The sequence below is a fragment of the Cibotium barometz genome, chromosome 30, assembly GCF_041138505.1.
Source record: "Cibotium barometz isolate CiBa-2024 chromosome 30, ASM4113850v1, whole genome shotgun sequence".
NCBI lineage: Eukaryota > Viridiplantae > Streptophyta > Polypodiopsida > Cyatheales > Cibotiaceae > Cibotium > Cibotium barometz.
This window is the reverse complement of record NC_141075.1, coordinates 31841187-31855037: the sequence shown is the minus strand read 5'-3', so window position 1 is coordinate 31855037 and position 13851 is coordinate 31841187. Positions and strand designations below refer to the sequence as shown.

Below are 13851 nucleotides of genomic sequence, written 5' to 3'. Positions count from 1 at the left end.
TAGGATTCTTTCGAGGTGACAGGCCCCCACCACCGGTGAGACGGGGGCAGCAGCAGGCTGAGTCGTCCTGATGGCACCACTGAGTTTTTTATTTATATGTTTAAAAAACATGAATATACCTTATGTTAAGTGATGCGTACTTTCCAGACTTGCACCGAACATGTTCAAAACCTACTGTACCGAATCTTTCTATCCACCTTGACTAATATAAATTTTTTGAAGGTTTGAAAACTTGAGATAAACCACACCAAAATTTGCATATTTTCAAGCTCATCATTTTAGTTGTTTAGGTCTTACTCTAATTTACTTCTAAGGTAATACAAATATTGGGTAGATAACGTGAAATTGCTTTTATGTATCTGTGTTTTGAAACTAGTATCATCTACATTTGGAGTTTTTTAAAATATCTATAATTACTTGTTAGAGTTTGATGTAAGACTTTGTGTAATGGTTTTTAACATGAATGCAATCAATAATTTGCAGTCATTTTATCTAATCAATACATTGTACTGAATTGGATAAGTTTTGGTGATGCTTGAATTGAGCTTCAGGTTTTGCGCATGATGCTGGAGAAAGAGGCATGGCAGCAGCTTTCACCAGCTGCTATCAAAACAGTTAACTTGGCTGGATTACTAGGCAACGGTGCTCCGGTTCTGGTTGGATCTCCTGTAGGCTTGCCCAGAGGAGCTGATTCAAGAATCTCTCATTCTGAAACAGAGCATCTGGTGACTGGGAAAGAGGAAAACCAGGTTGGGTTTGGTTTTTGGTTAGAAAGGGGTAATCCTTTCAGTGAAAAAAGAGGACAAGGGTTTCCATCGGCAAATAACAACATAAAACAAGCATCCAAAGATATGGGACAAAGTCATGACAATATAGTGGATAAGGAGCAATTTGCAGGTGTTGGAGTTCAAGGAACCATGGTTAATGGTGCAGTGGAACAACTCGCTCATCAAAGTGATGAACTTGAAGAAGATGAGAACGAAGATCTTTTGGCTGACTTCATTGATGAGGATAGTCAGCTTCCTAGCCGAGTCTACAAAAGTTTCAAAAATACTAGCTCCAAGGATGGGCAAGGAGACATTGTGGATGATGAAAATCTAATCTTGACTGGATCTGCAGTTGGTATTTTAAGGCAATCTCAAAGCTTTTCTCTCATTTAAGTAATCTATGCTTTTATTGTTTTGTATTTCAGTGTGTTTTGAGTGTCTTGTTCTTAGTTTTGATTTGTGTCTTTGTGAAAGATGTTAGATCTTGGTTAAAGGAACTAGTTGTTGATGGAAAAAGTAAGCTTTGTTTGAAGGCTATTAAATTTGACATCCTACAGGCTTAGTGTATTGTTGAATGTGGTAGATGTGCATGTTGTTTGCTGTGACTCCATAGATCTTGGGCGTTAGATGTTTTAGTTATTGCCAAATGCGTACCTGGCTGAAAATACAATCAAACTGCAGCCTTTTTTCCATGATCAAACCGTCCGCAAATATTTCTTCATGACCTACCTCCTTACATGCAGTATATATTGTAGGTTTCTGAGCAGTGCTTGATACGTGGGTTGGTGACAGTGAGTCAAGGTCCTTGAATATAAACAAGGCCATAGCAATGCTTCATCCTTTCATTCACAATTTCTCTGTTAAATTCTCCAAACTCAGTGTATAAATTATCCCAGCCCACCAGAATAGAACCAAGATCTCGTGCTGTCTTAGCTTCAAAACTGTATAGTATATCATAAAGAAATATGGCAAAAATGAGGAACATGTGCAAGGCTGTCAGCCTAGGTTCTCAACTGTAATAAAGGGGTTTTCTATGTGACACTACAATTCAAACATTTAGTTAAAATAACTAGGTACGTAATCAACTGGAGTTGTTCATCGTTTGGAATACCTACCAGTGTAAGGGGCACAGCTCAAGGACTCGTACCTGCAGAGGGCAGGCTTGTAGCTTACCTTTCTGTGGTGCATTGTAAAGCTGTATAGTTATTAGGATGCAGCAGTGGCATGGTAAAACTGTTTTTAAAGAAAAGCAAGATATGGAAGGCTTGAAAAATAGAGACAATGAAAAGTACTTTGTTTTATTGATTTCTTGGCTTAATGTGGCGATAGAGATGTGCGTATAGCACACACAGTGTGATATTTGAATGCCCACGAAGGAACATAGTGACTTTTCTTGAAAATGTGACAGTGGACTGCCTTTTAGCGCCAACTCGTCTCAGTATAAGCACTTATGTATCATTCCCAAATCAAAGTACCTCTTTGGTTGTTTTTTACATGTTTTCTGCATACTTCTTTTGTTCTCCTCAAATGAGCATAAATAATAATCATAAAATCTTCCATTGAAGAGAATTATTTACCACAGTTCTGAGTGATGTTTTTGTAGGCTTATTGTGGAAGAGTACACTTGGGTAATGCATTAGTTTCGATGGTATTGTTTGCCAGATATATGGACAAGTATGCAAGGCTTATGCAAATACTTCAGCCAATCGCTACAGAAGTCTTCCGGGTATGTATGCTCCTTTGAGTTCAGCTTCTGACTGAATGTAAAATACTTAGTTGAGTGAGGTTAGAATAGCTGTTGTTATGTGTGCTTATTACCACTCAAGTTTTAAAATTTTAGGAGTGCTGTGTATGAAGAGTGGAGTATTTATGTGGTATGATTGTTGTTGGTTGATAAAGTGTGGAGGCATGAAAAAGTGGAATACACTGTCATGTGCATAGAGTGTATTTACCGTGTGCGGCATGCACGCAAGTCTAGCGTCGAGGCTTGGGTAGCTTGGAGCTAGGCAGGCTGATTGGCGAGCTGGGCTAGGGATGGCCCGACGCCCTGATGGGCGGGCACCCAAGTCTAGATGCTCGGTGACCGACCAAGAGCCTATAAAAGGGTGGCCAAGGTCAGTCCGTTAGTGAGAGTCTCGCGAGTCTTTGCGAGAGCTCTGTGGTCAAGACCCTGGATCTAGTGTTGACGTGCACCTGCTTCATGCAGCCAAGGCCGGCAGCAGTCTCGAGGCCCGTGAGGGTAGCTTCGTGGCGGTATGGGACGTCATGGGGTAGACACTGGTCGGTGCATCTTGCTAGTTAGCTCAGCTCGTGGCTCGGTGGGGACAGCCATGTCTTGTGGGTTTCGCCCACGGCTGTCATGGTTGGGTGGTGAGTCAAGCTTGCTCCCCCTTCACGTTCTATGGCTTTGTTTTGCAAGTTTCGAGTCGTGTTTCAGGATTGCTCTACGAGGAGATCCGTGGGGATTTGACCGTGGTATCAGAGCATGCCTCAAAGAGTGTGCAAGTTGGTAGGTAGAGAAGAAAGAGGAACGAGTTCGAGATGATTGTTGTTTTTTTCATGAATACTGCCGTTTTTTTCCAATTCAGCGTATGATTTTTGTTTGCATCGTTGGAACTTGAGTGGATTGTGGTCTTGAAAAGAGCCGATAGCATGTGAAGAGTTGTTTTTCTTTGGCAAAGAGAGAAGCAAGAGAGAGCCTCTCGGTTGTGTGAATTAGCAAGAGAGATACGGAAAGAGAACTGGTCGGCTGTGAAACAGGCAGCCAGGCCTGTTGGCGTAGGGTAGGAAGTAGTCGGGCAGTAGGCGACCAGTCAGGTAGTGTATTTTTTTTGATTCGTTGCTGTTCGCAGGTGATGGCGAAGAGCTTCCTGCAGTCGACGGGTGGCGGCAGCCAGAACGCAACATTTTTTTTTAGCGCCATGTTGCTTTTCGTTTTTTTGAAAGAACCTTGTGTAAAAAAAAAGAAGGTAACCTGTTTTAAAAAAACACGCATGCAACGTGGGTTTTCAAAAAAACGAAAGTCGCGTGTTTTCTCAAACACGCCTAGCGTGCAAAAAAAAAAAACGCTTGGCTTTTAGATGTTTGTGTGTGGCTTTACAAAGCCCTCCCGTGTTTGTTTTAAAAGCAACAAAACAAAACAACAAAAGCTTTTGTGGGCTTTAAAAGCAACAAAACAAAACAAAACAACAAAAGCTTTTGTGGGCTTCTAGTTTACAATGTAGCACTCTCCAGGAGTTCTCTTGCATGATCTCTTGCTTGCAGTCAAGCTTTTCTCTCACTTTTCCACTTCGCGATGTTGTCGACCCAAGCTTGAGAGATGGAACCTGTTTCCGAACATGAAAACCTACCGGCTACTGAGGCCGCCGATGGTGATCTTTTCAAAGATTTTGTGACTAAATCTGATTTTTGGGAATTTAAAGTTACTTTCGACACTTCTTTCACGGAGCATCAGGCACAGGTCGCCGTGTAGATACAGACTTTGCAAAATTCCCTCTCTCTATTGACCACTACCCTGTCTACACTCTCGGGCATGGATACCTTGGCGTTTGTTTTAGGCCCTAGCTTTAACTCCGGAACAGTTTGGGGGCGAGCAAAAGCAGCGTACCAAGGAGATTGTGAGCACGTGGCTACATAAGTGGCAACTCCACTTCTAGATTCTTCCATATGGCGATGACAAAAAGATTCAGTTAGCAGCAGGTTTCCTCTTGGGCTTGGCTTTCCTCCGGTGGAAAGAACTCAAACCTAAATCAATAACCTGGGCACAATTTAAAGAAGTCTTCAAAAAGGAATCGTCAAGAGGGAGGATGACTACGACATAGTTGCTTAGTTTGCGAGTTTGACCATGACCTCGCAGAACCTCACTTATGAGGTCTACCTCCAGAGATTTAGAGACTTGTAGATGAAAGCTACGAAGATGGATTCTACTACTCTTTTGGGTTTCTTTAGCAGGATTACCCGACTCATACCATTTATAGGTCAAGAATAACAACTTTGGATGAGGCCATTCACTCTGCGCGTATTTATGATGATACGATGGTCTCTTCCAAAACCAAGCTCGTAATCGAGCAGGGGAATAAGCACAAAAGGAAGTTCTACGCGTCGATGACTAGTACGATAGAAGGAAAGTCTTCGGACCAACCTTCCAAGAATTCTACTTCGACTCCAGCAAAGAAAAACCATCTCCTCAAGGCTTTGAAGCTCGAGGAGGAGGGACGTTGCTTCATCTACGAAGAAAAAGTACACATGCGTAACGAGTGCCTGAAGAAGAAGGGTGCTAAGACAAATGCATGACCCAAGATGAAGGCAGCCAACTAGTTGTCTTTGATAGGTACTTTAGTCACTGTACTTTCTCGCCCTAGTTCATGTTCTGATTGTATGTTCAACTCTAAGGTTTTTGGTTTGCACGATCTTCTCCGAGTTTATGGAGAAGTGAATGGCCATAGAATCCACATTCTTCTGGACCCTGGAAGCTCACACAACTTTGTTAATTACAAACTTGTGCAGAAATTGGGTCTGGACACGACGCCTAGCGATCATACCTACGAGGTATTAGCTTCCGTGGAATTTTCAGAACTTCAGCATGATGCAGCACGTACTTTTTTGCAAGACATGCAAGAAATGTTACAAGTTGCGAAGGAATCTATTAGAAGCGCTCAAGACAGAGACAAATTTTATTCTAACAGACATCGTTCACCAAGAGAGTTCTCTGAAGAAGGAACGATGGTGTATTTGCGAGTTCCGAAAGATTCTGAGACTTTACAGACAGGTCGATATTTGAAATTATCCCCTAGATACTGCGGACCATTTCGGGTTAATCACCGGATTGGTTCCGTTGCATATGAATTGGACTTACCTTCTCATGTGAAAGTTCATCTCGTATTTCATGTCCATAGTCTTAAGGAAGTACTGGGTGGAGCAGACCAGTTAGTTACTTCTCAAGAAATCATAGATGTCGAGGATATGACATTTGTGCCACATGAACCGGAAAAGATTCTTGGATTTCGTGAAAGACGATTGCGGCATACGTTACTCACGGAATACAAGATCAAGTGGAAGGATTGTGTGGAGGATGCTACATGGGAGACATTGACTACCCTTCAGAGGGATTACCATGGGTTTTTACTGAGCTTAGGAGTGAGTTCTTAGAGGAAGGGGAGTATGTCATGTGCACAGAGTGCATCTACCGTGGGCAGCACGCACACAAGACTACCTTGGAGGCTTGGGGTAGCTTGGAGTTAGGCAAGCTGATTGGCGAGCTGGGCTAGGGATGGACTGACGGGCGAGCGCATGCACGTGGGGACGCCCTGATGGGCGGGCACCCAAGTGTGGACGCCCCATGACCGGCCAAGAGCCTATAAAAGGGTGGCCAAGGTCAATCGGTCAGAGTCTCGCGAGTCTATGTGAGAGCTCTGTGGTTAGGAGCTTGGATCTAGTGCAGACGTGCACCTGCATCATGCAACCAAGGCCAGCAACAGTCTCAAGGCGTGTGAGGGTAGCTTCGTGGCGGTATGGGACATAATGGGGTAGAGATTGGTCGGTGCGTCTTGCTAGTTAGCTCAGCTCGTGGCACGGTGGGGACTGCTAGGTCTTGTGGGTTTTGCCCATGGCTGTCATGGTTGGGTGGTGAGTCAGGCGTGCACCGCCTTCACGTTCTATGGCTTTGTTTTGCAGGTTTCGAGTCGTGTTTCAGGATTGCTCTACGAGAGGAGATCCGTGGGGATTTGGCATACACTTTGGCAGTTGCATGTCCTCACATCCCTACATGCCTCTTGAACCCAAGAACCTCTTATTTCCCACTCACCAGGTTTGAGAATCATTAACCAACACTGAAAATTGATCCCTTGAAACAAGATAGTGATTGTCACACTGCTCTTGACTCCCTAAGGTAAGCTGTTGTTTTCCGACAGACCAACTTTTTTGACACTGAAGTTATTCATGCAGCAAATGGATCCATGCTGCTTGGGCACTTTTCAAGTTGTTGATACATAATGAAGGAACACAAGATGTGTTATTATTGTGTTGGCACATTGATTTATCGAGACAGTCGCTTATAGTGTACCAGGGTGACATGCATCTTTCATATCCATATTTACGTTGAGATCTTTCTCCGTATATGCACTACTCACTAGCTGTTTTAGAATATGCTTAGGGTTTTAAGGATTTGCAAGTCAATGAATGAATCTCTGGCTTATTTATGTGCCTGATCCATAAACACCCGAAATAGGTTTGCAGAATTGCCATTGAGAGGAATTGATTTGACTCATTAAACACAAAAAAGTTATTAAGTGCTTAGAGGCATCCATAGATTCTTTCCTTCATTATTGGGTGAGTCAGGTTTCCAGATCTGGGTAATGATAATTTTTTTGATTCAAATCTGTAGAGTAGTGCAGTGATGAAGTTGCATTGAGGTCTGTGTGGCACCAATTGAGCAAATTCAGATGGGTGCTTGTGCATGTTGTACAGCTCACTAGTTGCGGCCCTCACATGTATTTTACAAATGGTTTAAGTAACTGCAAAAATCTTTGTGAGCCTGGATCCAATAACAGAGTTCAAAGCAGTATTCTCTTGTGCCTGGGATGCATATTCTTCCTGAATTAGTTGCTCCTGGTTATGTGCAAGTTATTTTTTCAAAAGTTTGAATGGGCCTTCACAAAGGCGGGTATTGTGTTCTCTCATGCCTTGTAGCTCCAACATATTTTTGAATGGGCCATGGTTCACCTTATTTTGCTTGATGAATATTTTAATCATAAGAACATTGAGTTCTTTGCACACCCCCCAACCCCCCCTCCCCCCCCTCCCCCCCCTTTCCCCCCGCTGGGCCCAACCACCGGCCCACCCCTATCCTTCCATTAGTTACTGAAAATGCAGCTGAACTGGACCCATATGAGCCACTCAGGAGGGATGGAGCCATCGATGTCGAGGGTGAGTCTGCTAGGCTTCTCTCCTGAGCCTTTGGCAGGAGCCGTCTGAAGGTGATCCACTCTCAAAGATACTAGGCCCGTTTCTCCCTCAACGATGCGCCCCGTGAGACGTGAGGACGGTGTCGTGACGTGTGCGGTCTAGCCGGGAAAGTACGAAACGTCTAGCTGTGAGAGTGAATGTCAAAATCCAACAAGGAATTTCACGCACAAGATTTCCCAAGGAGTATTGAACATCATTATTTCCAATGACAAATACATGTGTCCACTTGCCTCAATACATCCTTGAATTCATCCAGATGATTGCACAGAATTGCATGAAATCCTTTGAACCATTCACATGTGAGCATAGCAAAGCTTTCTAATTTTTCCAATATACATGTGATCAGTTTCATCCTTTACATCCAGTGCCATCAAGACCATTATATCATGATGCTCTTTTTCACCTGAAAACTTGCCTTAATATTCTAACATTTCACAAGCAAAAGATAGAATACGGCATAGCTATTTCATGTACATAATTTCCAAATCTCAGTCAAGCAGAAACAAGGCCATCTTCCGTGATTTTACAAAACTCCAAGTTCCCCAAAATTCTATCATGTTCACAAGCTTTTTCCCATATATTCCAATTTTTTTAAGGGCTTATATGTCATGCCCTTTTTCTAAGGTAAATAAAGTAGTTTTAAGATTAAACTTATCTGAATGATTCAGCGAGTGAGCACTTCGATTTATTTATTTTTGGTAATCCATAAGGGTCGCTTCGGCGCCGATAACATGATGGAGGAAGAAATGGCGAAACTGTCGCCTCTGTGCTGGCTGTAAACTTTGATTTTCCAAAAAGCACGTCATCATATAGCACTCAATTTTTCCTTCATTTCTAGCACCTAAAAGCCATGTGCAGAAGATAGGGTCTTCAAATGAAATCCACTGGTCGCCAGCGACACTGTTCCTTAACTCTGCAAAAATTTCCTTCTACTCTGGTTTCGCCGTGAGCCTCCGGTGCCTTTTGCATCTTTCCCGCGGTGAACTCGGCGCCCCCCCCCACCACCTTTGTCCAGCTGTACATACCATTTAAAAAAAAAGCTGCGCATTTCGCTTCCACGCTTTCTAGAAAAATCTCAAATATGTTTTGTTTTTAACTTTAGCACTAAGGTTACAAAGCATAACCTTAGCATTAAGGTTAAAGCTCTCAATGCACCTATTTTAATTCCCCAACATTCAATAAGTTTCTCGACACTGCAATGTCCATTGAGTCTCCATTACTTTTTGATGCCTCCATAGTGTATAAATCATCATATTGGCCATGTGATTTATAGACTCCCTAATAATTCATTCAAGTATTTTCCCATATCTTCATAAATACATCCCTTTGTGCATTGGCATACCCTCATGTTTGCATTCCCATAGGATTCACTGATTTGACCCAATCGATACCATTTAGCAGAACCATCACCCTCCACACTCATATACAAAAACTCCTAGTTTTGACTCAGCCTCAGCTTGTCTTACTGAACCTTATATACAATATGAACATATGCACATGTCATCATATAATGACTCGTCATGGCACATAACCTCATGCATCTGGATGTGTATTTGACGGCCTCACATGCACGGTTTCACATCATAGGCAAAAGCTTTTCCATGTTTTACAAGCATCTCCTCAAAGCATTCCCTTTCAACTGGCAACAGAAAATCCTTCTCACCAATCTTCAGCTCTTTCAGAGTTTCTTGAGTAAATTTATGCCCAATTTTCTTCGGATCTCTAAGATTTGGCTGCATAGAAGCTTCATCTATCTTCTCCTTGCTTCCTGGTGGCAAGGGCAAGGCAACTGGTTTCACCTTCTTTGCAACCGTTTTGTACTTTGTATCCACATGAGCATCCATCTCACAATTCATGTTTTTACATTCCACCCCCTCAAATTCCTGGATTATATCATACATCTCCACAGATGACACCTTTATCATTTCATTTCCACCCTGTAAGCATGCTCTTCTCATATCAAAAAGCACATCCATAGTATCTATAAATGACACCTCATCAAGCACCCCTGAAATAAACTCATTCTTCTCCAAAAGACCACACTGCTCAAAACTTTTTTGTTCATTTTGTATATGTTTTTGCATGCCACGCTTTAAATCCTTGCTTTTTACAAAAACCAGTGACCCATAGCTGGAGAATCCCTGAAAATTTGCTGAAAAACTATTTACATTGATTGAGTCCTGCGAGAACTCATTTCCCCTTGTACCATTGGAATCCCGCTTTACAATGGCACCTGGCCAAAATCCCTCATCTCCCTGTAATTCATAAACTCTCTGTTTATCTTCGGGAGCGACTGTGCCCTAAGAGACTCACGATTCCTTTCATGATTAATGCAAACTGTCAAAAACTGAACAGCTTTTTTGAAATCTTTACTCCTTATTCTTGCATAAGCTGAACCATCATCCAAAACCTTTGTTTCCATCCTTACAGCTGTAATGTAGGGTTGCCCTAGAATGAGGGGATACGATGACATCTCCTGAACAAAGAAATTCTGATCATCCTTCACATCCCCTATAGTTACCCTTACATTTGGACATGCTGCATAAAGCTCACCAGATGAATTATTAGCTGCTTTAATCATCCACCCATGATCCACATCCATTGGCTACTTACATTTGTTGTAGAGATTTTTAGCCATAAGATTTATTTCAGACCCATGATCAATTAGAGCGACATATGGCTCTTCCAAATCACCTATCTTGACAATGGTTTCAGTGGTTGCTCTTGCCCAATGGCTCCTGGAGTAATGACTCTTTGTAAGAACTTCTTTTTCATCATCCTCTTCCACAAAGCGCACTTGTCGTGCCCCATCTGCAGAGTGATTACATTCCACCACATTTTCTCTCTCTTCCTTTTTCTGTACCTGTACTCCATGAGTCTTGGAAGTGCTTGCCTCCCCTTGTGATGGAATAGATTCAATTATGGACTGCCTTTTTCTTCGTATAATATCAATTATCTCATCATGAAATTCTTTCTTTGCAATTCCCAAGACTTCCCCTAGTGTGAATTCCACCCTGCTGTTTAGAATCCTTTCTTCAAGTACCTTTTTGAGATCTGTTGCAACTTCAATATCAGATTGAAGCTTGTAGAGTGGACTTTTCCCTTTACCCTTCTCCTTCATTTTTGCTGGCACTTCTTCCATTGAAACATCATGTGGAGGTCTGCTATGCTGTGGAGGCATATGTGATGGCCCAGGATCCTTCTTTTCACTTCCACGTGTAACTCTTTTTGATGGCCCTCCTTCCTCATTTTCCCTTTTTCGCTTCTCCTCTACCTGTGCCTCATTATTTTGGCATTTGGCAATATAGGCATGAATGGATAAAGAATCCACAGGCTCCTCCCAGCCAGTCTCAAGACGTATACAATCACCTGCCTCATGCAAAGCTTGTTTTGACACTTTCTTTGATGCAATTAATTCCATTGTTGATGGCCAAAAATTCTCATTCTCATAATCCTCATCATTCTCAAATCCCTGCTTTAGTTGACCAACCTTTAATCCATAGGTTGCTGCCTCAACCATAGAAATGGCATGACTAGCAGCCATATCCTCTACCAGCTTTTTCATCCATCCTTTCCCAAAGTTTGTACTCAATGGAAGACCAGTCTCTGTAAGATGGATTTTCCCATCTTTGAAGAACACAAGTTGATTTTTAAGAGCTTCTTTATAGCTGGTACAATCCTTCTTTGCATGCTCTGGGTCATCACACCATATGCATCTATATGTAAACCCTTCTTTGCTTTGAGGCCTTTGCATAGAAGCCTGCCCCAATGGTAGACCCTTTTCTTCAATCCTGGACATCTTCAATTTTAAATCACGCATACCCTTGATAAGCTCATCCATCGGCCCATCTATCTTAGAAATTGTAGCAGCTGGCTTGGATAAATTCTCAGGGGTAACAGCAGCTATGGGGGTTGCAGAGCCCATCACCATTTTATCCCTCCTCCGCTGCCGCTTTGCTAACATAGTGACTGCATCCTCAACATCATTCCAATCACTCTTTAATCCCTGCTCTGTATTCTTATCCTCAAGGAGGATTTCCAATTTCTCCTGGAGATCTTTCCCAGCTGCTTGCAAGAAGAGCTCTGTCTTTTCTCTGTCCAAAGTTGCACGCTCTATTCTTGACAACTGGGCATAACGCTTCTCAAACTCCCTTAGCAATTCTGTGGCAGAAATTCCCATTTTAGGTTTTGTGACCCATTCCAAGAAAGTTCGTTTAGTCACTCGCTCAGAATCCTCCATGAAGTATTCATCCTTTAAAGCAAGCTTGAATTCTTCCCAATTTCTGCCACCCTGTGCTGTCTGCAATCCTTTTATGCGCTCTCTTATTTCAGGAACGCATACCAACTCGAAACTTCGAACCATATCCTCCTCAGTCACCCTGTTTAGCTCCATCTCCTTTATATAATTGCGCAGATACTTTGTAATGTCCTTCCCATCAAATTGATCCACCTTTTTCACAATTGATTGTAAGGCTTTGGTCGTGGAAATCTGTCCCCTCTCAGCAGCTTGTTGCTGTTGCATGTACATGGAAAACATTTGGAACATGTGCATAACTCCGGGGTCAAAATGAACCCCCTGGCCCTCAGAATTCTCAGCCATAGCTTCCCTGTATATTTCACCACACTCTCACCCCAGCAGTTTCACGTCGGGTTCACCAAAGCTGTCGTGACGTGTGCGGTCTAGCCGGGAAAGTACGAAACTTCTAGCTGTGAGAGTGAATGTCAAAATCCAACAAGGAATTTCACGCACAAGATTTCCCAAGGAGTATTGAACATCATTATTTCCAATGACAAATACATGTGTCCACTTGCCTCAATACATCCTTGAATTCATCCAGATGATTGCACAGAATTGCATGAAATCCTTTGAACCATTCACATGTGAGCATAGCAAAGCTTTCTAATTTTTCCAATATACATGTGATCAGTTTCATCCTTTACATCCAGTGCCATCAAGACCATTATATCATGATGCTCTTTTTCACCTGAAAACTTGCCTTAATATTCTAACATTTCACAAGCAAAAGATAGAATACGGCATAGCTATTTCATGTACATAATTTCCAAATCTCAGTCAAGCAGAAACAAGGCCATCTTCCGTGATTTTACAAAACTCCAAGTTCCCCAAAATTCTATCATGTTCACAAGCTTTTTCCCATATATTCCAATTTTTTTAAGGGCTTATATGTCATGCCCTTTTTCTAAGGTAAATAAAGTAGTTTTAAGATTAAACTTATCTGAATGATTCAGCGAGTGAGCACTTCGATTTATTTATTTTTGGTAATCCATAAGGGTCGCTTCGGCGCCGATAACATGATGGAGGAAGAAATGGCGAAACTGTCGCCTCTGTGCTGGCTGTAAACTTTGATTTTCCAAAAAGCACGTCACCATATAGCACTCTATTTTTCCTTCATTTCTAGCACCTAAAAGCCATGTGCAGAAGATAGGGTCTTCAAATGAAATCCACTGGTCGCCAGCGACATTGTTCCTTAACTCTGCAAAAATTTCCTTCTACTCTGGTTTCGCCGTGAGCCTCCGGTGCCTTTTGCATCTTTCCCGCGGTGAACTCGGCGCCCCCCCCCCACCACCTTTGTCCAGCTGTACATACCATTTAAAAAAAAAGCTGCGCATTTCGCTTCCACGCTTTCTAGAAAAATCTCAAATATGTTTTGTTTTTAACCTTAGCACTAAGGTTACAAAGCATAACCTTAGCATTAAGGTTAAAGCTCTCAATGCACCTATTTTAATTCCCCAACATTCAATAAGTTTCTCGACACTGCAATGTCCATTGAGTCTCCATTACTTTTTGATGCCTCCATAGTGTATAAATCATCATATTGGCCATGTGATTTATAGACTCCCCAATTATTCATTCAAGTATTTTCCCATATCTTCATAAATACATCCCTTTGTGCATTGGCATACCCTCATGTTTGCATTCCCATAGGATTCACTGATTTGACCCAATCGATACCATTTAGCAGAACCATCACCCTCCACACTCATATACAAAAACTCCTAGTTTTGACTCAGCCTCAGCTTGTCTTACTGAACCTTATATACAATATGAACATATGCACATGTCATCATATAATGACTCGTCATGGCACATAACCTCATG

The 13851-nt window shown here is 42.2% G+C and overlaps 1 protein-coding gene across 4 annotated transcripts in view; it reads left to right on the top strand.

Annotated features, from left to right (window-relative positions):
* Nucleotides 1–13851, top strand: part of LOC147621389 (coiled-coil protein) — a 181092-nt gene that overhangs the window by 87337 nt on the left and 79904 nt on the right. For all 4 annotated transcript variants that reach the window (XR_015269822.1, XR_015269821.1, XM_086824147.1 and 1 more), the window contains 2 exons: nucleotides 552–1132; nucleotides 2430–2493. Coding sequence is in view for 2 of the 4 variants with exons in the window: in XM_086824147.1 (XP_086680273.1) it covers nucleotides 552–1132; nucleotides 2430–2493 (645 nt within the window). In the remaining 2 variants the exon portion in view is untranslated. The remainder of the gene's footprint in view (nucleotides 1–551; nucleotides 1133–2429; nucleotides 2494–13851) is intronic.